This window comes from Paramisgurnus dabryanus, chromosome 13 (genome assembly GCF_030506205.2).
Source record: "Paramisgurnus dabryanus chromosome 13, PD_genome_1.1, whole genome shotgun sequence".
NCBI lineage: Eukaryota > Metazoa > Chordata > Actinopteri > Cypriniformes > Cobitidae > Paramisgurnus > Paramisgurnus dabryanus.
In genome coordinates, this window is record NC_133349.1 from 8,430,674 (window position 1) to 8,456,650 (window position 25,977).

Consider the following 25,977-nt stretch of genomic DNA (forward strand, 5'->3'; position numbering starts at 1 on the left):
AGAGTTAGGTTTGGGTAGGGATGTCATTATGTAAATCTAACCCTAAACCGACGCGCAAATGGTAATAAAATAGGAAAGAGAATGCAACGGACGTAATAGTATTGAAGTCCCCAGTTCGTCAAAAAATGACGTGAAAGGTATACCCTTCACGTCAACATATGACGAATGGTCAAGTGTCGTCAAATATTGACGAAATGGGGTGAGACTGGGTTGGGCGGTGAATTATATCATTCAAGTCACATTTTCCAATAACGTCTTGTTATTTTATTATACACAAATCAACCACCTATGATTTGACAATCTCATTTCCTCCAGCCAATCACGGGCCCCCAAATCCCGCGGGCCCTGGGGCTTCAGCCCCACCTAGCCCTTATGTTAATCCGGCCCTGGATGCGATGCACTTGAGGGTTCCTGCGATGCCGCATAAGGTCAGTAGGTGTGTTTGACTTCATGCGGCGCCGCAAGAATCGACAGCCGGATGACATCAAAGTACCGCGGAGCGATTCGCAAAATCATACGGAGGAGTTTGCTTTTAAATCGCTCTCGCGGAACTTTGACGTCATCGGGTGTGCTATCATATTCAAATATTCCACTGGCCGCATTTTCTCTGTTTTAATTTGTGCCACATGAAGAGTAATGGAAACATGTCTAGTGTTTGAAAAGGTTAGGCAGAACAACATGACAATATTAAATCGTTGCGCACTTTTCACAATATTTAATGTTTCAATGCAACTTCAATTAAATAATAAATTAAATGAAAGAATTTACTAAAGCCTTTAGTTAGATGAAACCACTTAGCTGATATAAAATCATAACAGATTACATAACTTTCAGTATTAATAATAAGTTCTATTCAATTTTTCAAGGTATAACATTGATTCATACAGATTCAGGCCAGAACAGGAAAAATTATTTGACTGTTCGGCAAACTGTTTTGGAAACTGGGTACAACTTTTGAGGAAAAAAGTTTAAAGAACTTAAAGTACAGTTTAAAAATCTGCTTTCATTTCAAACTACTGAAATAATAAGATATGTTACGTTTTGTCTTTGAAGCTAACAGAAATCCTATGTCTTTGCAAAGGTATTTGTCTTGGTTTTACAATCATGGATTATAAATGGACTACTGTACATATATTTTTAGCATTTCCCACCAGAAACTACAATGACTGTTACTGGTAAGAACAGCAGGCAGGTAAAAATACAATGAGATATAAGTGTTTTGCTTTAAATATAGATGATAATCTAAGGAAAGTCTGTTGAATCCGACCAAGACAAAGGACCAATGGTCAAAGGGGGCTTGTAGCAAACAGGAAGCTTTTTCTCACAGCAGCTTGCACTTTTCCATTTAAAATCTGAACCATCCAGTGACAATGAAGCACAAAAGCCCTTCTGTGATTGTCCCTTGGCCCAATAAACATAATTCACAGGTGGTGATGTTGATGATGATGTTTGCTTCTGCCAGAACCATGCTGTAGTCATTAGACTACGACGTAGACCGATCCAACCCTCCACATTGGTTGTGTTAACTTGCCTGGCCAACTCCATTTGAATGTCTCTATTTGTAGGACAGGCAAATTCTCTTTTAGGGTTTGTGCAGTAAGCCAGAGACTTAGTCCATTTAAGAGGTTTATCTCCAACTACAAACTCTCCAGGAACCTTACAGCCAGATGGATCTGAGTGCACAAATAAATAAAATAAAAAAGTTAACCATCACAATGATGTGCTTTACAACAATTTATTGATTTAAATCTACATATGGGATTATTGCTTAGTAATTTGAATTATAAAGTTTTTTGGTAACACTTTATTTTACAACCCGCAAAGTACTGCGTAATTAAACCGAATTTACAGCGTACCTATTTGTAACAACAGGGTACCTCTACAGTACGTACTTGTAGGGATAAGGGAATAATATTTTAAGTTTGGGGTAATAAGGGGGTAAGAATATGAAGAATTATAAATTATTTATACTCTAAGTATTTTATAACAACAGGGTACCTATTGTAATATTACGTGGTATGTATGACTTAGTCAAGTCTATGGGGAAATTATGTTTTATTTTATTTTATTTTTTTATTGTGAATTTTTCATATTGACTACTGAATGTTGTATACAGTCAATGTCTACGAGCCACATCGGCAAATAAATATAACAGCACATCACTTTAATTTTAGTAGCCTATATTACTTTTAATAACAAAAGTCCAGCTGATTTAATGTGGTTATCTTTTTTTTTAGGTAAGTACAATAAAAATAGCAACTAATTCCCTATTTACCAGGAAACTCCTACATTTGCGGACATATTTGAAGTGGTGCTTTGCAATTTATTTACTGTAAACACAAGTATTTTAGCCAAATATAATTTATGCAATGGCAAACCAGAATGAAACAACAGCAGATATCAGCTCCCGCTAAAGCAAAAGACGACTACATGCGTAGGCTACTGCGCAGGTGTAGAACGTGCGGCCGTCTGCAGGAGGTTTGCTGGAATGCAATCCTGATGTGAAATTTCTTTATGAGGTTTTAAAAACGTTCTACACTGTGGAGTACGGCTGCGAGTGATGTTAGCAGGATCCGCATGCTGGATAAGGTGACTGGTTTTGTTAATACATGACTCACACATTTCAAACAATGTTTTTTCAAGAAAGTTGCCAGCTAACGGTAGCAGGTTAGCTAGCACATAAGTTAGCCTAAAGTTATTAACGTAACTGGCTCAGAAAACTCTAGGCACAGTGAAGAAACATTTACTGAAGGCTTTCATTTATGTTTTTTATATGTAATCCAGAACAGCATTTGTGAGACGACATCAACTCATCATCCGAGTGGACAAGAACACCAACAGAGGAAGCCAAGCCGCAAAAACAATGAAAAATTGTCATGACTTTTTATTTTAAATAAAAGTTATGTGATAATAAACATTAAGTGTTGGCTTAATTATAGTGTTTTAAAGTTGTTTTGAAATAAGTTGCAATATTCTGTATGTTTATGGTATTTACCCTATAACATTTATAACAAGAGGTGAACAAAGCACCACTTTAGTTTACAGCCCGCAAATATGAGAGTTACCTGGTACATACACAGAACAATCAGGGAATAAGCCCCACTTTAATTTACAGCCCGCAAATATAAGAGTTACCTGGTAACTCATGTATACATATACAGATCAAAGAGGTACAAGTTGCTATTATTTTTATTGTGTGTTATATTTTATTTGCCGACGTGGCTTGTAGACATCAACTGTAGGCTATACAAAACACTTCATCAGGTAAGTAGCAAATATGAAAAAAAAAACATATTACACATAGACCATATTACCCATAGACGTAAGTCATACATACCACGTAATATTACAATAGGTACCCTGTAGTTATGAAATACTTAGAGTATAATTTTCCATATATTCTTACCCCCTTATTACCCCAAACTTAAAATATTGTTCCCTTATAACTACAAGTACGTACTGTTGAGGTACTCTGTTGTTACAAATAGGTACGCTGTAAATTCGGTTTAATTACGCGGTACTTTGCGGGTCGTAAAATAAAGTGTTACCAGTTTTTTTTACCTGGATTTTCCTTTATAGGTATAGCTGGGCCTCCATAAACTATCTTGTCAGTTTCTTCCAGTATATAAACAGCGATTTTTGAGCTTGAATGCCAGACAGTTGTTGAAGCACGATTGTTTAAACTAAATTCAACAGAAGAGTATTTTGTGCCAGAAATCTCTGTCCACTTGAGGCTTTGAATAAATCCTTTATCCGTGTTCAAATGATCTCGGTCGACAGTTTCAGCTATCACGTGTATCCTGAAGGTGTTTGTATAGGACTGCAGCAGGTAGCAGCCAGCAAACATGTTTTCTTGGATCAATTCAATGAAAAGTCCTGGACTGATCAGTCTTAGGGACACGTTACTTGAAGCAGTAACATACTGGGGATTACCTGGATCTGAAAGTGACAGGAACCCTGACGAACTCGTCAGTTTAGTACCTTTTTGAGAGAGCGAGCTTGCCTTGTTGTTTGATGTCATGAATAACCAGCTTTGTTTTATTTCTGGAATAAATGGAACAACAAAGTTCTGACCCTGAAATCTCACAGGAAGAATCTGATTGACTATCATGCTGCATTTACAGTCTGCTTTAAGTAGACACGGGTGAGTCAGCAGCACAGCTATTTTACAACTCGAGTTAACCATCATCATTGAATCATCGGCCTGCAACTGGATGAGTTGGTATGGTGGGATCGTGAAGTTTACTAATTGAATTTTGCCTAATATGTTCTTGACTATCGTGATATTGTTTTCTGTGTCCTCAGCATTGATGATGATCAGTCTGAATGAGTTATATTTTGTAGAAAAGGAGGCTGACTGGGATACGCTGAATGTGGCGAGAAGGTTTGTGTAGTTCAGAGAAGGGATCAGATAATTCATCCCAAGATTTTCACTGGGTTGAACAACATTGGTCTGAGTACTGTAATCCGTCTGAGTGATAGATTGCACGGCAATGTATTTGTTACTGGTGATTTGGATAGATTTAGTGGAGTAGTTGAGTAGTTGATATACTTCAGCAGATTTTGGAAACACCACAGTTACAGTTTGGCCCTTCTGTAGGTCTGAAATCGACTTTGTTGGTGTGCTGCTGCCGTTGTGGAAGATGTTGACAAATGTGTCATCATAGAGAGCAGTGACTCTCAGACAACTTAAGGTGTTTGGGTAAAAGTAAGCTAAGTTCTCTGGAAATGCTGTGATGAAACTTCTTCCGTAGCTCACTATGGTGAGACCTTGAAATTAAAAAGAGTGTTAAAAAACTTTGATCTTGGAATCACACATGCATCAACCACAGCAATGCGCCAACCAAAAAACCCATAGCCTCTTTAAAATGAAGGTGCTACCAAATGCCATACATAAACCATTTTGTAGTCCTTTAAACAGACAAAAAAATTGTGTTTCAGTTTGTAGTTGGAAAAAGTTCTTTAGACCTTTTCTAGTTATTCTTATTAATATAAAATTATTCATCGAGGAACCTAAACTGGTTCTTATGTGGTTTCGCTTTCCCTTACAAAAATTAACCATGGTTTTATTGTCGTAAAAGTGTAGTAACCATGTTTTTTTTTATGTACTGATTACGTATTTTGTGGTTACCATGGTTTTTCTACAGTAAAGCTAAGTAAGTTTTTTGTTTAACTGTAGTAATATGGAAGAAAAATAATGACAAAAGTTTTTGAATTAAAATAGCCTGTTGAATTGTACTACCTGAAAAAAAATGCATTGTATTAACCGTACTTGAATTTTAATGCATTGTATTTTATGTTTTTGAATTAAAACAGCCTGTTGAATTGTACTACCTGAAAAAAAATGCATTGTATTAACCGTGCTTGAATTTTAATGCATTGTATCTTTAGGTTTTGCATTTTTAAGGGCTGAAATTCAACATGCGTGTATATTTTCTGTATTAAAAATTCAATAGTCCACATTCACCTTTTAGATTTCACTTTAAAATTTTCGGTCTGTTTAAAAATACAACGTAAAATATTCAGCAGGCAAGTTTCAGTCCATTTAAATTCGCGTCCAAAAATTCAAGTCCAAAAATTCAGTCGTACAGATTTCAACATTTAACATCCGGGAACTGCAGGAAAAGCAGTAGAGTACCGAGTATAATCTCATCTGCTGTTAATCGATCTGGCCAGCAGGTGGTGCACGTGTTCGCCAAAACTTTGTACATGTAAGATGATTTATCCACTGCAGTGATGAATGTTGGCTTTTATGTTCAGTTTTAGTAGAACAACTGTAATACACTCATACAGAGAGTGTATTGTTTGGTTATGTTATTGACAGGATACTAAACGGTTTTTAAATGCCATATAAATTAAATAGGGCCTTTCCCTGCTGAAAAAACCAGCATCAAACCAGCATGGACCAGCATGGGAATTATGCTGGTCTATGCTGGTTTAGCTGGTGGTCACAGCATACCAGCACCAAAACACAACATATGCTGGTATGACCAGCATGGGATGCTGGTGCTAATGCTGGTTTAGCTGGTGCTAATGCTGGTTTGTTGCTGGTTTAGCTGGTGCTAATGCTGGTTCTGATGCTGGTTTGATGCTGGTTTAGCTGGTGTTCACTTGCAAACCAGCACCAAAACACAACATATGCTGGTCTTGCTGGTATGCTGGTTTTTTCAGCAGGGAATTCTGCCTGCTATTGTCTTCGTTTCTCAAAAGCTAAGTTGATTGTAGATTTTATTGGTGGCAATCTACCATCTTCTTATGCCTACGAGAAACGGACACGTTTTTGTAATTCGTCACCTCAGTTTATAAACCATACTCGGATTATTGAACTGTTCAAGTTACAAATTGTGCGCGCGGCTTAATAAACCATACGCACAATTAAACAATCAGTGCTCTCAGATTTTCAATCCATATCCACAAATTCATAAACAATAAATAAACAGTGCACACGCTTTCGCAATGGTTTTGCAAACTGAGTCCACTACCGCAGAAGTCCCCAACCACCGGGTCGTGGACAAGTTGCCACCGGTCGCAAGAACATCCTGAAAAAATGTGTATAATAGCTACGTTATAGTTTAATCAGGTGTTTTGTCCTTTACGAGCCGACTTCAAATAACATATCAATCCACTTCTATACAGGGCCGTGCTCACTCTCTTTCTTTGTCTCTCTCTCTCTCTCTCTCTCTCTCTCTCTCTCTCTCTCTCTCTCTCTCTCTCTCTCTCTCTACCAGCGCATCGGCGATCACATTGCTGTCATATAAGGCCGTAGCCAGGATTTTTCAAATACCGAGGACAACCCCTACATTTTTTTTTATTATTTATATTTTTTCCATATTACAGAATAATAATAAACACGTCCAAACTACAATAGCACAAATGTAACTGTGTCTGTGAGAATTTTTGTTGGTGACTAAAAGCATCCAAAAAAATCAATGGTTACATTTCATCATCTGAAGTCACCCTTCCAGTGGCGGATGCAGAACGTGACATATGGGTGGGCATGGATTAAGTCCGGGTGGACCTGAATCTATGGGTGTCACTTTTGAATAAGAAACTATAACAAGTCTATAAAATTCGTCAAAACTTCAGGAATCACAAGCGTATTGGTGAGAACACCCGAACTGCACGTCACATTTTTGAAATTATTGATATACTTTAAATTGTAATGCAACATGACATTAATTAAGCCTTTTTGGTTAAAAAAATTATTGGGCTGTCATATAGCCTACAAAAAAGAACCTGCACACAGTGACAAGAAATATAAATGAACACAAAAAACCTAATAATTTTTAAAATAGCCTATTAAAACTGTTTAAATAAATTAAGCTACTAAATGCTTAAAATGAAGCTTCACTCTGAGCGAACACATACCTTGACGAAGGCTATTTGCCGATACGTTGGTTATAATAAATAATTTTTGCAAGTGAGTGTGCAGTCACTATTTTGTGTTATAAAATAAAGCTTCTAACATCATATTCTCTTCATACAAATCACTAAAAATATATTTTCGTTCTCACATATTTAAGTTAACTTACTAAATAAAGAAAGAAAAAGGGAATTGCTAGAATAATGTTTGACTCTGAGGTTAAACGAAATGACAAATAAATAAACATTTAATATACTTTTTGATGACGATAAGAAGCGGGTACTCGTAAAGAGCGGAGCCGAGGAGCGCGCATTTCAGACGTGAACACGAAAGGAATAATGGGTTTAGTTATGCTTTCACTTCATTTCCTGACAGTTTCACTTGTTAGTGGGGATAGTAATAACTAACAAGATGACACCGAATTACATACAATATAATTACCTAACTAAATCTGAGAGAATGCAAACCCATTACAATATTTTTTCCTCCGACGGGCAGGGCGCAGATATCTTTGTAGCCCGACAGGAATTTGCCATAGCCCCGGGACAGTTAGACATGGATACAACTTCACATGGTGTATTTTACCTATTGCATGTTATGTTAAAAACAGTAAAATTATAAGTAAGCCTGATAACTATTTTTGCAACCCATTCTCACCAAAAGCGTACAAATGACACGCAGTGTGATTATCGTGCAATAGATACGCCAAATTCCGATTTTGCGTGCATATGATACGCCAGTCCTTCCCATTCACTTATATGGCGAATCGTTTCGTGACGTTTTATTTATTGTTTTCTCATTTGTTTTCTGTTTTTTTTACCATTTTCGCTTGGGTTTAGGGTTAGAACAACTTTTTGTTATATAAAAATGACATCCTAACCCAAACCCCAACTCTAACCCCAACTCCAAGCGACCATGGCTTAAATATAGATAAAAACTTAGAGAAACCTGTATATTAAATAACCTGCTTAAACAAATGTGAAATCTAACCCTAAACCCAAGCGAAAATGGTTTAAAAAACAGAAAACAAATGAGAAAACAATAAATAAAACGTCACGAAACGATTCGCCATATAAGTGAATGGGAAGGACTGGCGTATCATATGCACGCAAAATCGGAATTTGGCGTATCTATTGCACGATAATCACACTGCGTGTCATTTGTACGCATCTTGGTGAGAACGGGTTGCAACAAAAACTATTATAAAGAAGTTGAATGTTGCGTTATATGGTTCTAATGAAAAAAATATTCCCGAGCAGCTTTCAGCCATGATCACTTTGAGAACTTTTTTTGCAAGCAAGTGGAAAACGTATTTTGAATAACAATACGTTATAAATATGTGCTGCGCGCTTTCCTCTCAATAACATAAACACACAACAAATATGACAGCGGGGTAAAAAATAGAAAGGAAACATCTGATCACAGTGATGTTGTTTGATAGCCTACCAGCTCTCTAACTCAGCACTAAGTCACGCCATGTTTATTGCTACACTTTATACAATATAGTCTATTGCTTTTAGCAACAAATAGCCTATCATAACAACCTATAAGCCTACTGTGTAATTGAGACATTCATTTAAGAAATGCATTAAAAGCAGAAAGAATGGCTGCGGAAATATAGTGGGTTCACTATAATCCACACCACAGACGTTCTTGGTTTGCTTCTTATTTATTAAATCGAGGCAATTGTTTGATTAAACATTGATTAATATTAAGATACAATTTATACAAAACGAAATTTACTTTAAAGAAAGTCTTTCTACAAAACAAACCTATGCAGGGCTCGCAAAATCGCTACCCCCGACGTCCCGAGTATTATTTTTTTTTCATTTCTGATTGGGCGGGCCAGCTGTCAATCTGGGCGGGCCCAGGCCCGCTCATAGCTCCGCGCCTGCCTGCAATTAGTTTCATTTGCGATATCAAATGAATGTCTTAATTTTATTCATAAAGTCATACCTTTGCAATTCTTTGATCGATTGTGTTTTAGAAGTACTGTATGCTTGAACTCTAATGACAGCAATGTGATCGCCGATGCGCTGGTAGAGAGAGAGAGAGAGAGAGAGAGAGAGAGAGAGAGAGAGAGAGAAGAAAAAGAGAGAGCGCGGCCCTGTATAGAAGTGGATTGATATGTTATTTGAAGTCGGCTCGTAAAGGACAAAACACCTGATTAAACTATAACGTAGCTATTATACACATTTTTTCAGGATGTTCTTGCGACCGGTGGCAACTTGTCCACGACCCGGTGGTTGGGGACTTCTGCGGTAGTGGACTCAGTTTGCAAAACCATTGCGAAAGCGTGTGCACTGTTTATTTATTGTTTATGAATTTGTGGATATGGATTGAAAATCTGAGAGCACTGATTGTTTAATTGTGCGTATGGTTTATTAAGCCGCGCGCACAATTTGTAACTTGAACAGTTCAATAATCCGAGTATGGTTTATAAACTGAGGTGACGAATTACAAAAACGTGTCCGTTTCTCGTAGGCATAAGAAGATGGTAGATTGCCACCAATAAAATCTACAATCAACTTAGCTTTTGAGAAACGAAGCCAATAGCAGGCAGAAAGGCCCTATTTAATTTATATGGCATTTAAAAACCGTTTAGTATCCTGTCAATAACATAACCAAACAATACACTCTCTGTATGAGTGTATTACAGTTGTTCTACTAAAACTGAAAATAAAAGCCAACATTCATCACTGCAGTGGATAAATCATCTTACATGTACAAAGTTTGGCGAACACGTGCACCACCTGCTGGCCAGATCGATTAACAGCAGATGAGATTATACTCGGTACTCTACTGCTTTTCCTGCAGTTCCCGGATGTTAAATGTTGAAATCTGTACGACTGAATTTTTGGACTTGAATTTTTGGACGCGAATTTAAATGGACTGAAACTTGCCTGCTGAATATTTTACGTTGTATTTTTAAACAGACCGAATATTTTAAAGTGAAATCTAAAAGGTGAATGTGGACTATTGAATTTTTAATACAGAAAATATACACGCATGTTGAATTTCAGCCCTTAAAAATGCAAAACCTAAAAATACAATGCATTAAAATTCAAGCACGGTTAATACAATGCATTTTTTTTCAGGTAGTACAATTCAACAGGCTGTTTTAATTCAAAAACATAAAAATACAATGCATTAAAATTCAAGTACGGTTAATACAATGCATTTTTTTTCAGGTAGTACAATTCAACAGGCTATTTTAATTCAAAAACTTTTGTCATTATTTTTCTTCCATATAGTAAGGGTTGAGGAAGCTTTTGTAGCACCTTTAAAAAATGATTCAAGCCCTTCTTAGACATGACACATTAAAATTGTGTTCAATAAATGTAAAATACCTCATTAAGAGCAATAAGCATATATATTTAATTAGTATAACACAAAATAAATATGTACAATAATTTATTGATTTCTTTTTAATTGCGTTAACACAATTAGTTTGAGTTTGGGTTCAGGAAAAAAAATTCCCAGCATGCTTTGCATGCAACTGCTTTTGGAGAGTCATTTTTTAAATTAAGTGTTATTTTATGCATTTTTAGTCAAAGAGAAAGACTTAATTGTGTTAAATGTCCATTTATCTTATTGATTTAGAAGCGTTTGTGTTATATTTTTTCAAATTGTTTGGTTACCATCGTGCAGAAGAGTGGCGCTTGTGGTTAGGTTGTGGATGTGACATATTTCTCTCAATGAGCATTAACAGTGTTTATGCCTGTTTGGAGATCAGTCTCTTCTCAAATGCTCATCCAAAGTATCATGTGTTGTTATTATTAGCATGCTAACATGTGCTTATGCTAATTAGTATGATATAAAAACATTATATATAAAATAACAGAATTGAGTTCTTCAGACTACACTACATTGAGTTATTCAAAATACGCTAAATTGAGTTATTCAGACTACACTAAATTGAGTTGAGGCAACTAATTGAGTATTGCCATTTACTTTAAATTGAGTTGGACCAACTCAATATATTTTAATTGTGTAAAGCAGTTTTTTTATGAGTTAGTGGTACACATTCATATTGGATGGAAATCCTGCCCACAATTTTATTGAGTTAATCCAATGAATCATTTTTTTTGAGTTCTCTTACCTTGGCTAAACATTGTCACAATCAGAAGAATTGCAAACATCTCTGTCTTGAGCTCAAATTGGATGCTGTATATTCATGAAGAAAAGACAAAGACACCACAAGGTGAAATGACAAAATAATATGAGCATTATAGTCTGTTAAATAAATGAGCACTAATACTGTATTTACAATAGCAACAACAGTAGGGTGCCATTGTCATCAAACATTTCAAAACACCTCATACACTATATATCTCTATAATCTCTTACAAAAAATAATATGTTAATCTGTCCTCTCTTTATTCACTGTAACAAATTGCTGTACATTTTACAGTCTAATTGTAGTTAATGATTTATAGTACACTTGTAAAAGTTTACAGTCTTACTGTAGCTTATGATTTACAGTGCACTTGTAAAAGTTTACAGTCTTGCTGTAGTTTATGATTTACAGTACACTACAACCAAGGTTGCAAGTAATTTACTGTAAATTTTACAAAAAAAAATTTACAGTGTGGTTTAAGTGTGATGGATGCAATTTTTACAACTAGGATTACTTTTTGATGGTAATTAAATTGTACCGTAACTTCTTACCTTTAAATGATTCATGCAATATCACACAATCAAAACATTTGTTCATGTAACATTAAATGTATACTGTAGAAGAAAAAGACTGAAAATGTTTCATGTTCATTTAACTTTGAAAACAAACTGTTGCCAGTAAATAACATTAATGTAAAATCTACAGTAAATTACTGGCAACTAGCTGCCAAAAACACTGTAATTTCTACAGATTTTTTACAGTGTAACTCTTCAGACAAGAAGCACTTTATCAGGGAATCATATAACCTTTAATATGTATATGATTTTCCCATTACAAACTTTCCACAGACACTTTTGTGTGTAAACTGGTCATCAGTAACTAATGGCTTTACAGAAAAGAAATTTTGAGTGACAATGTCACATTCAACCAACATCAGAGCATCAAAGTGCATAGACAGAATTTTTTTGTCACTTTGCCATGAATTTGTAATTATTAAAATGTTTATAATGAGTGATATTGAGTTAAAATATGACAACATGTTGAAGATTTGTTCTGATTCTTGATTTTGATTCTTGGTTCGAAGCCATTGTAAAACATCCACTTTAACCACACTTGAGATCACATTACATTAATATTACTGCAACCCTGCGTGTGTTTGTTCTCAGTGGGTTTGCCATGTGCGATTCGCTTTGTTCGGCTACTCTCTGCCATCTACTCATATTATTTGCCGTGGGATGATACGCTTATGTCTTGTGTGTCAAGTGGTGTCAGCTATAAAGTCCCCATGAAATCAAAATTAAACTTTTTTTTCAGTATAAATATGTTGGGCTTAAGTATTTATACAAACTGGTACTGGACAAAACTCTTACCAAATTTGCATTCAGAAGATATAAGCATTCAAAACTTACAGTTTGGCATGTATGTGTGCTAAAAAAAGTCTAGAATTTTTATGACATCATCCTTCACTTCAGCTTCTCCTGCGCCCGAAATCACATGCAGCTGAAATTAGACACTTGTTAATAAATGTACAGGCTATTTTAAAAAAGGGGGACGATCTTCTCAATGTTCAATTTCTTGTACTTCGTTTATGGCTGTTTCTCAATTCAAAAAGCGCACTTGCTTTGTCATGGACTCGGAAAGACACAAGGACTGAGAACTGAGATATTTTACGATTGTCCTTCTGGTTCTCAGCATATTTTACCTAAATTTAACATAGCAACATTCATGAACATAACTTTATTTACATTATTATCAACATTAGTTTATTGCATGCTATTGTTGCATTTTGTCATTTTTAAATGCATAAACGAAAATACAAATATGTAGTTATATATAATGTAAATTTCAACAATACATGCATTTTAGTATTTTTTCCTTTATTTAAATGTTCACAAGAAAATGTTTACTTTTACCAACCTACATACTAGGACTATATATATTTAATTAACCAAAAAAAGTAAAACAAGATACTTCTCTATGCAGTTCAGTGGTACAACATAATAATTTAGCTAAAGTCAAATTTCTTACCCTATGTCTTAGACGATGCTCTTCTTCTCTCTAAAATCAACTCTGTGTGGAAATTTATATTGTAGTTTTAAACAGATTTGACTTTCAAAATTCTTGCTCAGATTTGCATAAAATAATGGTTAAACAAAATACTATACTGCATGTTTCATCTAACTGAATGATTTTTTAAATATAAACTAACCAATCGATTATCATACTACACATTCACCAAATTTCCTCACATGCATTTAATAACAGTTTGATGTTATTTCACCCATTTTGTCAAAATTGTTTTGTGTACTGTGGAACTGAGAAATACTTCACTGGTTCCTACAGTAGTTTACTGTTTATTAATACTTGGTAAGGTAGTTGTAGAGTTTAGGTCTTGTTATGGGCTAAGATTAAAAGATGTAGAATATGTAGATTTGCATATTAAATTGCAATCTCAAATAATTTTACCTAAAATATAGCTGTAATTTTATTTTTTAAAGCATATAATGAAATGAATAAAAGAAAATCATTCATCTTCTAAGGCATGCAGTAGCAATTTTGACACAATATGTAAAATATCGTTGGTTACATGTTTCCCTTACTGAACAAAAGATTAATTAAATTTGCTCAATTTTATTAAGCTAAGTGATTGCACGCAATTAAATTATCTAAATGTAAATGCATTTAGTTGAACTTACTTAATTGTTTTAATTACCTTAGCACAATTATACTAAGTTGATATGGGTAAAAATAACTTCACTAATGCTACTATTATCTAATCACGTTGGTTTTACTTAAATTTAGAAATATGAAATGATTATACTACAGCAACAGCAAGCGAACCATAACTAACACGTACAGAAGCTGATTCTGGCATAAACATTTCCATTGTAAATGCTTTCAAATCAAGGCATTTACACTTCCATTGTATTGCTTTCTGATCAAAACAACATTATATAACTGCACTGTAAAAAATTCTTTGCTGCCTTAAGATTTTTTATTGTATCAACTCAGATTTACAAGTCATTATTGATCTTTACTAGAGATGAGTTGTTATAACTTAAAAAATGTAGTTGTTGTTTTTTAAGTTGTAGCAACTCATCTCTTGTCAAGATAAATAATAATAAGTTGACATGACTTTTAAATCTCAGTTGATTAAAAAAAAAGTTAAGATATTTTATCAAAGTCCCATTATTTTCTTATCTTAATTAAAAATGCATAAAATAACCCTTTATTTAGATATTTACTTTCATTATTTAGTCTCATGCGAGACTAAAACTGAAACAGAATGCTGGGAACTGGAAATCTCTGCCTAGTTTTAGCAATACTGCTTCAATACAAAACAAATTATTTATGTTGTCCCAACTTAAATGATTCAAGTTTACACAGGTTGATTGAAAACATGTGATACGCTTGGAACAGCTTAATACTTTTCATTAAAACCAAAAATTATATTGTAATGGATTAAATGAGAAGATTTTAATTTTGTTGAATTTCTGGTTTGCTTTTAACCCATGCTGTGGAGAAACTGGACAGAACACACCTCTTGGTTTAGAAATCCCCGATGCTGGGTTGTTTCAGCCATGGTTGGGTTTATAAGTTGAATGTGTTCACACAGATGATAATGGTTAAAAAGCATTATTAAATGCATGTGGGGTGAGCCAATTTAGATGTTAAGTGTATAGTAATTGATCATTAATTGGTTTGTTTATAATTTTAAAATCATTCTGCCAGATGAAGCATGTAGTAATGTAGCTTGTTTGGCTAGGATCTTTTGCAAATCCTATGCAAATCTTTTTCTTCTAATGCAAAAAATGTTCATTTTGAAAGTCAAATCTGTCTGAAACTAAAATAAGAATTCCAACACAGAGCTGATTTTAGAGAAAACGAGAGAATTTACCAAGACATCAGGTAAGATCTTTGACTTTAGCTGAGTTTTTGTCTCGTACAACTGAAATGTCAAGAGAAGCGTTTGTTCCTGATTTTATTTACTTAATAGAACAGTAAGTTAAAATGCTAAATTCAGTCATTTCTGAAATGGTTCTCTCAAATTAAATCTATCCATTTATCTATCCATCTATCCATCTTTCCATCTATCTATCCATCTATCCATCTATCCATCTATCTCTCTTTTTCTATGTCATAATTTCCTTTTGTCATTATATACATTTATTTGCAGAAATCTTTCATAATTTCCTTTTGTCATTATATACATTTATTTGCAGAAAACTTAAATCGAACAAACTAACAAAAATATGTAAAAACAAAAGGAAATTATACTGCAAAGAAAACAAGTTTATATACATTTGCTAATACATTTGTTTACACAATGGTAATGTTTTTACATGTATTTTAGGAACAATTCAAAAATGAATATTTGATTAAATAACTAAAATCTTTCAAATGTCTTGGCACGCTCTTATTCTTTTACATTGCTGTTTTACTCATGAGGTTTGTTAAAATTCAATAGACTGAAATGATCACAATACATGTAGAAATTATGATTAATTCCAAACTGGATTGGTCTCATTTTTCCACGACTGTATAATAATATAAAAATAGAAATTTTATCTATCCCCAAATCGTCAAAGTACACTTATAAGATACATTTTGATGTTTGCTACTTGTACATTGACTAAATCAGAATTTTCTTACTGTAAGACGTTAATAATGTCAAGTTGACAAGTGATAGGAATTCAGACTCTTTTTAGTCAGCGATGATTCAGCTCCGTTTATCAATGAGAGCTGTCTCTTTCGGCTCTCAAACGGCTCTTCACAGCCACTTCTGACTTTTAAATTCAGGCAAATTTCTCATTGTTTCGACCAATTTAATGTGTGCAGACATATACATCACTTAAATTGTTCAAATGTAAATGTAATTATACTAAAGCCTAATTTCCAAAATATCATATTATTATATTGTTTTATATAAAAGCTAAACCATCTGAATATATGAACAATCCAAAAGCAAAAACATTCCATCCAAACAAAACAAATAAATAATAAAAAAAATTGTACACTTAAAAAAACATCACAAATTTTTTCACAAAAGTGTCTTTAAAAAGACTTACACTCACCTAAAGGATTAGAAACACCATACTAATACTGTGTTTGACCCCCTTTCGCATTCAGAACTGCCTTAATTCTACGTGGCATTGATTCAACAAGGTGCTGAAAGCATTCTTTAGATATGTTGGCTCATATTGATAGGATAGCATCTTGCAGTTGATGGAGATTTGTGGGATGCACAACCAGGGCACGAAGCTGCTCTATTGGTTTGAGATCTGGTGACTATGGGGGCCATTTTAGTACAGTGAACTCTTTGTCATGTTCAAGAAACCCATTTTAAATGATTCGAGCTTTGGGACATGGAAGTAGCCATCAGTGGATGGGTCATAGCGGTCATAAAGGGATGGACATGGTCAGAAACAATGCTCAGGTAGGCCGTGGCATTTAAACAATGCCCAAGTGGCACTAAGGGGCCTAAAGTGTGCCAAGAAAACCATCTCTACCATCTGAATGTCTCAACAGAAATCGAGACTCAGACCAGGCAACATTTTTCTAGTCTTCAACTGTCCAATTTTGGTGAGCTCTTGCAAATTGAGGGGTACCTGCTGGGATCTTCTGCTGTTGTAGCCCATCCGCCTCTAGGTTGTGCGTGTTGTGGCTTCACAAATGCTTTGCTGCATACCTTGATTCTAACGAGTGGTTATTTCAGTTGGCCCATTCTCCTCTGACCTCTAGCATCAACAAGGCATTTTCGCCCACAGGACTGCCACATATTGGATGTTTTCCCTTTTCACACAATTCTTTGTAAACCCTAGAAATGGTTGTGCGTGAAAATCCCAGTAACTGAGCAGACTGTGAAATACTCAGACTGGCCCGTCTGGGACCAACAACCATGCCATGCTCAAAATTGCTTAAATAACCTTTCTTTCCCATTCTGCCGTTCAGTTTGGAGTTCAGGAGATTGTTTTGACCAGGACCACAACCCTAAATGCATTGAAGCAACTGCCATGTGATTGGTTGATTATATAATTGCAATAATGAGAAATTGAACAGATGTTCCTAATAATCCTTTAGGTGAGCGTATAGAATAGGGTTGGGGAAAATATTTATAGAAAGAGTTATATACATGTTAAAAGGCTTGGATTGTGTGATTTTGCGTGAATGCTTAGCATTTAGAGGTAATAAGTTATACTGTACGCTTCAATTACCATCAAAAGCTGTGAAATTGCAGCCAGCACACTTATAAACCATGATAAAGAATTAAATAGTATTACTTTATGAGCAATAAATGCATAAGGTGTTGTCAATGTTTTCAAAACGTTTTAAAAATGAAGCAGAATAAGAGGAGAAAGAGATGGCATGTCTTCAGCAAATGCACTGTTTGCTAGGCATTGTCAAATTGATGAATAGTTTTTCTTTTTCTAATCAATGAAACAAATCACACTGTCATAACTTTAATCATAATATGTAGAAATGTTTCATGACAATGGCACTTCTGCTGTAGCTATATTGTTAATACAGTATAAGTGCACATTTATTTAACAGACTACATATGCTCATATTATTTAGTCATTTTACCTTGTGGTCTTTTCTTTATCAATACACAGGATCGAATTTGAGCTCAAGACAGAGATACAGTCATGTTTGCAATTATTCTGATTGTGTCAATGTTTAGCCAAGGTAAGAAAATAAAACTTTACTTTCCTTTACATTTATAAAAAAAAAGGTTCTACCAAAACATTTCTTCACAGCTAGGGCTGTCACGATTAATCGTGCAAATGTGCGTTTTCTCAATGAATGAATTTTAATGAATTACGGTAAAATCCCGTCACATCCCAAAGCCAGGGGGCGCTCTCATACAGGAATTCCTTTTGTGCCACAGAAGAAGTAGCATTACAAACGCACATGATGTCACCTTTGCCGTAAACATAGACTGTAAAAAAAGATGCACGACGCGACGTTGCCTCCCTCCATTGTAATGAATTGAAGCCAAAAATGTCCGAACATGGCCGCAGGCATGTTGCATATAAACGTCACTTTGGAGCCAGGGCATGCGCAGAAGGAATCGACCCGTGGAGCCAGAGGCGGAGCCGCAGAATCAAACTTCCGCCCAAACGCTCACGCGACCAATTCAACCACGCCAATTATAACGACACGCCCCATTTCTTTAACATCAAATTATCACAAAAATTAACACTTGAACATATATCATCCTGATAACAACTACTTGCAAGGACCAAAACCATCTTTCGGCAAATTTTATTGAAAGTGTAAATACTTTTTTATTTAGAGCAGAGTCCCACTCGTTTGAATGGAGAGGGCGGGGTTTATGACTTGTACTGCAGCCAGCCACCAGGGGGCGACCAAAGAGCCAGCGGCTTCACTTTTAAAGAGTTATGAGGCACACCCGTTGGCAAAAGACAGACGGGCAGCATTTGAGTACAGTGTGAAATCAGCGAAAACACAGGGAAAACGCATCTAAATGGGAAAAAGCTGTTGTGCGATAGTACGGAGCCCGCCAGAGGACATGGTGGTGGAGATGAGAGGAAAAAAACAATTAAACAGCTTTTGCTGTCCCCCCGAGAAATATTTTGTGTTCCCCCGAGAAACCTTTGCCGCTCTCTCGCAAAAAGAGCCTGCTGTTTTCACGAGAAACCGCAGCGCGTCACCTGAGGCAGTTTATTAGGCAATGACGTGATTAATCGTTGCATCCCTATTCACAGCAATACCATTGATGAACCATTAAAGGTTCTTCAAAGAATCATTTCTTCATGATCATGATGTTTTTTGGATGCAGCATTGCTGTGTTTGTATTGATGACTGTGTGATTTTTTTAATGCTCACAGGTCTTACAATAGTGAGCTACGGTAACAGTTTCATCACAGCATTTCCAGAGAACTTGGGTTACTATTACACAAACACTTCTAGAAGTCTGAGAGTCACCGCCCTCCTTGATGGCACTTCAGTCAACATTTTCTACAACGGCAGCAGCACGCCAACAAAGAAGATCCCAAACATGCAGAAAGGCCAAACTGTAACTGTGATGTTTCCAAAATCTGCTGAAGTATATCAACTCAACTACTCCACACAATCTATCCGAATTAACAGTACCAAATACATTGTAGTACATTCTGGCAGTAATACAGATTATGGAGTTAATAAAAAAAGTGTCCAGACTAATGTTGTTCAACCTGATGAAAATCTTGATACACATTATCTGATCCCTTCGCTGAACTACACAAACCTTCTTGCAACATTTGGCATATCCCAGCCAGACATCGCCTCCAAAAGATACGGCTCGATCAGACTGATCATCATCAATGCTGAGGACACAGAGAACAATATCACGTTAGTCAAAAACATATCAGGAAGCATTCAAATAGAAAGCTTCACGATTCCATCATACCAACTCATCCAGTTGCAGGTCAATGCTTCACTGATGATGGTTAACTCGAGTAGTAAAATAGCTGTGCTGCTGACTCACCCGTGTCTAGAAAAACCAGGCTGTACATGCAGCATGATAGTCAATCAGATTCTTCCTGTGAGATTTCAGGGGCAGAACTTTGTTGTGCCCTCATTTCCAGGTATAACCCAACGACAGTTATTAACGACATCACGTGACAAGGCAATCTCGCTCTCTCAAAACAACACCAACTTAATGCCAAACTTAACAGGGCTTCAACCAATTTCAGATCCAGATAAATCTCAATATGTAACCGCATCGAGTAACGTGTCCCTAAGACTGATCAGCCCAGGACTTTTCATTGAATTGATTCCAGAAAACATGTTTGCTGCCTGCTACCTGCTGCACTTCTATACATTCTATCACAGGAAGGTCATTGTGATTGCTAAAACTGACAGCAAAGATGAAGTGCACACGGGTACAGAAACACTTCAAAATGCTGTGTGGACTGAGATTCCTGACACAGAGTACTCTTCAGCTACAATAACTTCATCTTATACATCAGTTATGACAGTTATCTGGCATCCAAGCTCAAAGATTGCGGTTTATATACTGGAAGATACTCTACAGACAATTTATGGAGGCCCAGCTATACCTATTAATGAAAAACCTGGTAAAATACTTTTTTTGAGATTTACATGTATATGCAATTACTGCTGATAGTGATTTAAAATATTAATATTAAATGGTTGTAAAGCATGTCATTGTGATGGTTAATATTTTTTATTTATTTGTGCCCTTAGATAGGTCTGGCTGTGTGGTGATTCCTGGAGAGTTTGAAGTCGTAAATAAATCTCTTAAATGGACTGAGTCCCTAGATTTCTGTGAAAACGACCAAAGAGAATTTGCCTGTCCTACAGATGAAGGCCTCCAGGTGGATTTGGCCAATAGTGTTGATACAACAGATGCGGAGGGTTGGATCGGTCTACGCCGTAGTCTAATGACTATAGAGTGGTACTGGAAGAATCAAACATCATCATCATCTACATCACCACCTGTGACTTACGTTAACTGGGCCGACGGGCAACCACAGGACATGAAGGGCTTTTGTGCTTCATTGTCACTGGATGGTACAGATGATTTCAAATGGAAAAGTACAAACTGCTGCGAGGAAAAGTTTCCTATCTGCTACAAACCCCCAACAACCGTTGTTAATTTCTGGTTAGATAAAGCAAACAATATTATTTAAAGAATACAGAGAATGAAAAACCATTTTTACCTTGTCTTTGTTGAATAATGGTAGTCTACCCGCATTCACAAACATACAAAAAGTGCTAGACATGCTAAACATCTAAGTCTCATAGAAATTCCTCTTTTAGAAATGTCAGCCAGAAAACGGCCCAATCTGAAAAACTGATGCTTATGACATCACAGGCATCTCACTGCCCCACCACTTTAAAATAATTGGCTAAATTTTTTGAGTGGCAGCAAAGTCAGCCAATCAGTAATGAGATTGCAGGCTAAGCCAGTAGGGGGAGCCAAATAGGTGCAAAACCACTTGTTTAAATTCCCCCACCCTAATAGAGCTATCTGAGAGAGGTTTTTAGGAAGCTTCTAAGGCATTACAGACCCAAAACAAAAAAATTTTGTCTACATGTCACATCACAGAACAAGGATAAATACCCCGTTCAATCATTCTATGTCACCTTTAAGTTCTCATGTATATTTATAGTTCCAAAATATATCATTGTATTTTTTAATAACTACCTGTTGTCTTAACTGGTAACAATCTTTGTAGTTTCTGGTGGGAGATACTAAAAATCTATGTTGTACACTTGTAATCCACTATTAGAAACTTATTCTTAATACATTTTTCAAGGGAAATGCATTTGTATTGCCAGTAGGCTACAGAGACATAGGTTTTATGTGTGCTTCAATATTGTATGAATTAGCAACAAGAAAATAAGATTAATCTGCATATTAATGACTTTATTAACTACTTGTCATGTGCACTTAAACCATTGGAAGCTTGTTCATTTAGTAAAGGGTGAGCATATTTATACAAAAATTGTAGGTTTTACCTCATTATTATAACTTCATACTATAGCTAATTGGTTTCACTCACTGGGGCCTTTTATTATATTAAGGCATGATTATGTAGCTGCTCTGATACGATACATGCTGTGAAAAGCGATATGCAAATAAAATGTTTAATCATGTTGTAATGTGTAACTGTCCCTGTGTTTTATTCGGAAGGGCTCATTCCTGCGCCCTAAGATCTAGAGGAAGTTGCACAAATGTGTCTTATACTGTGCATCCTATTAAAATACAGGACATGACAATGAAAACGACGTAATTTTCTCTTTATCCGGAGAGGCTGTTTATGTGTTGTCCCCAAATCGTGTTACTTCCTGATCTCCAACGCTTGATGGCGCTGTGTACATATAAACGAATGTGATGATTGAATAGCAGCTCTTTTTACGCACTAGCCTTATGAAACTAACAGTTTAATTACAAATAAAACATGGTCATTAGAGATAAACGCCAAAAATTACTATGTTTTACTAAAGGAACCATAGTTTAACCACGTTCCTGTGGTAAAACTATGGTGTACAAATGGTAATTATTAATACGCCATGTTTATTACACTCTATAATCCAACGTATAAAAGTGTTACAAGTGAGGTGATTCGATTACATTCCGCATGCATATGAGAGACAGTACTGCTCTAAATGCTCGGAGATCTGCCCTAGGAGTGAGTAAAAGGCATATAGTGCGTCAGGCACCCACTGCAATTCGTTTCGTCACTTGAACCAAATATTTTTGTTTACATTCTGAGTCTTCTTTTATTCAGGAATTAAAGAGTTGAACATTCAGACTGTGAGTTAAATTAATTTTAAACGGTTGTTTTATACATGTGTTTTACAGTTCAACCCCAAATGTTACATAGTGGAAAAACTACACTGTATACCATATATAGTGCATCTACTGTGATATTAGAAGTAATGCTTAAAAACTAATTTGCGAGTGCCTTACTGTTCTTTACATTTTGTAATGGATGTAGTTTTTATGTTTATCATACTGAAGTTATGGTTTACTTCACACTTTTACTTTATTTGTTGTTGTATAGCTAAAAAATGTGTTATTTGCAGCGTAATTGATTAAAAGGGTGATGGAGATTGTATTGGATCGGTATTGACAGATACTCAAGGTTGTGGTATCGACATCGGTATCAGACTGAAAAAGTGGTATCGGCCCAGCCATAGCATTTAGATGAACTTACTTAATTTTTTAATTACCTTATCACAATTATACTAAGTTGATATGGGTAAAAATAAATAACTTCACTAATGCTACTATTATCTAATCATGTTATCTAATAATGCTATAGCAACAGCAAGTGAACCTAGGGGTGGGACGGTTGTCATGACCACCGCACCACCGCGGTGGTGCAATGCCACCGCAGTGGTGAAGTGCCACCGGCGGTTGTGTGACGTCACATATCAGGTGAATGATTAAACAAAATAATAAGTAAAAATTGCAGTTTTTTTACACGTGAAATAATAATAACAAAAGTTGTACAGTAATTTAAAGCCTAAGATACAAATTTATAACATTGTTTTATGTTAATACACAAATCTCCGCTACATTACCATGTATGGCGTTTCCACTAAACTGGTGGATTTTAGCATAACTCAGCACGTTGGAGTTTAGCCATGTCACTGTGTTGTGCATCTGCTTTAGTTTCTTTTGGTCTCCAGTGACAGTGATACATACACATCACGTTTGTCTTTTGTTGTGAAATAAAAATTTTACCAGGTTAAAGTCGCACGCATCAGGAAGCGCATTTAGTGAAACTTTATTTTCTTTCACCATTTAAACCACCCTAACCCCCCCATGGACCCCACCACCGCAACACCGGCGGTTGTTGTTGATGGTTCCACCGCGGTGGTAAAAATTTGCCACCGTCACAGCCCTAAGTGAACCATAACTAACACTCAGTTGAAACAGAAGCTGATTATGGCTTAAACATTTCCAATGTAAATGCTTTCAAATGACTTCCAGTGTACTGCTTTCTGATCAAAACAACATTAAATGTAAAAAATTCTTGGTAACACTTTACAATAAGGTTCATTAGTTAACATTAGATAATGCATTAACTAACATGAACAAACCATGAGCAATACATTTGTTAAAGTATGTATTAATCTTTGTTCGTGTTAGTTAATAGAAATAAAGCTTTATTTGCTTGTTCATGTTAATTCACACAGTGCATTAAAGGTTTACAGCGGCATCTAGCGGTGATGTTTCAGATTGCAACCAATAAGTTTACAAACACGTGCTCGACCTCATGAGCGACGGCCAGACTGAGATGTAACACACCGGAGAAAGCATCACACAACATGCTGGAAACTCAGGTAAATAGTCATTTAGGGTTGATGCTTGCCACACTGTGCGATTAATATCGTAGTTAAGTCCATGTCACACTGTATAATCTCAGTTTCCATCAATGTCAGACTGTACGAGTTTAAAGACTTTTAAAAAGCGGACGCACGCAAACAAACGCGTCCGCAGTTTTACCTCATTGATCGACCACGGCTGGGCAAACACGCTAAAGCAAAGGCTAGCAAACCGAAACAACATCTAAAAAACTAAAGCACATAATCGAAATATATTTGACATGCTTTGTAGTAATGTTAGCTTACCTGTCCAAAAGGATGAAAGCCAACTCCGGATCCGTTTTTATACCCAAAACAAAGTGGAGGTTTCTCCATAATTCAAATGCCTTGCCAATGTTAATCCGTGTTTTGGCCGAAGTTGATCCGATTCACGTTTGGCCTTACGAGCTTCAGCCGATAACTTTTTTTCTTCACAATATGTGGAGTCTGTGTTGTGCTGGGAGCAGGTCGTTTCAGTCTGTTATCATTGTTGTCGCTGTTGAGCGCAAAGTCAGTAGACGAGGCGAGAGGCTCGGGAGCGTGCATGTAGGTGACGTCACTGGATTTCGCGCCAAATCCGGCCCGGTACTTTCACATAAAAATAATAATATTTTTTTTTCAGAGATAATAGCAAAACCCGCAAAGTGGATCATTTTAATGTGAGATTACAAACCCTTCACACAAAGGCAATTGAAAAGGGATTAGTTTAAGTAGAAACACTGCGGACAGCTCCTTTAACTAACGTAAACTAATGAACCTTATTGTAAAGTGTTACCAAATTCTTTGCTGCCTTAAAAGTTTATAATTGAATCAATTTTCAGATTTACAAGTTATTATTTACCTTGACTAGAGATGAGTTGTTATAACTACAGATGAGTTGTTATAACTTATAAAATTAAGTTGACTTTTTCAACTATATTCTATAAGTTGTAGCAACTAATCTCTTGTCAAGATAAATAAGTTTACATGACTTTTAAATCTGAGTTGATTCAACAAAAAAAAGTAAGGCAGCAAAGAATGACACCATGTCAATGTCATCCTAAGCAAATGCTCTACTCGTCTGCACAACAGAAACTCTTTTGAATACCCAAGTCCCATTCCCTTTATTTAGATATTTACTCTCATTATTCATGTCTCATGTGAGATTAAAACTGGAAATGAATGCTGGGAACTGGAAATCTCCACCCAGTGATAGCAATATTGCTTTAATACAAACACATTATTTATGTATAGTCGAACTTAAATGAGTCAAGTTCACATAGGTTGATACTTTCGGAAACTTAATACTTTTATAAATAAACCAAAAATGATATTGTAATGGACTAAATGAGCAAATTTTATTTATGTTGAATATAATGGTCAGAAAAATTTTTTTAGTGTACTTTTGACAAGTTTACTACATTCTAAAAAACTCTGGCTTGTTTTTAACCCATGCTATGTAAATACTGGACAGAACACACCTCTTGATTAAGAATTCCCCAATGCTGGGTTGTTTCAGCCATGGTTGGGTTTATAAGTTGAATGTGTTCACACAGATGATAATGGTTAAAAAGCATTATTAAATGCATGTGAGGTGAGCCAATTTATATGTTAAGTGTATAGTAATTGATCATTAATTGGTTTGTTTATATTTTTAAAATCATTC

General features: G+C 35.6%; 1 protein-coding gene across 1 annotated transcript; it reads right to left on the bottom strand.

The window, feature by feature from the left end:
• Positions 1 to 803: 803 nt before the first annotated feature.
• LOC135717696 (IgGFc-binding protein-like) lies at positions 804 to 20,535 on the bottom strand. Its single transcript, XM_065239886.1, has 4 exons — positions 19,735 to 20,535; positions 11,466 to 11,530; positions 3,562 to 4,770; positions 804 to 1,673 (listed from the first exon to the last, which is right to left on the bottom strand). Exons 1-4 carry the CDS (start codon positions 19,863 to 19,865, stop codon positions 1,243 to 1,245), a joined length of 1,836 nt encoding a protein of 611 aa, XP_065095958.1. The 5' UTR covers positions 19,866 to 20,535; the 3' UTR covers positions 804 to 1,242.
• Positions 20,536 to 25,977: the final 5,442 nt, after the last annotated feature.

Coding starts and splice junctions, on each gene's coding strand:
- LOC135717696 (XM_065239886.1), bottom strand. CDS start 19,865: ATGCTTCCTGATATGTTTTTGACTAACGTGATATTGTTCTCTGTGTCC. Junction 11,531..19,734: donor ATGCCAAATGTTGCAAGAAG/GTTTGTGTAGTT, acceptor ATGAATATACAG/CATCCAATTTGAGCTCAAGA. Junction 4,771..11,465: donor TGTGACAATGTTTAGCCAAG/GTAAGAGAACTC, acceptor TTTAATTTCAAG/GTCTCACCATAGTGAGCTAC.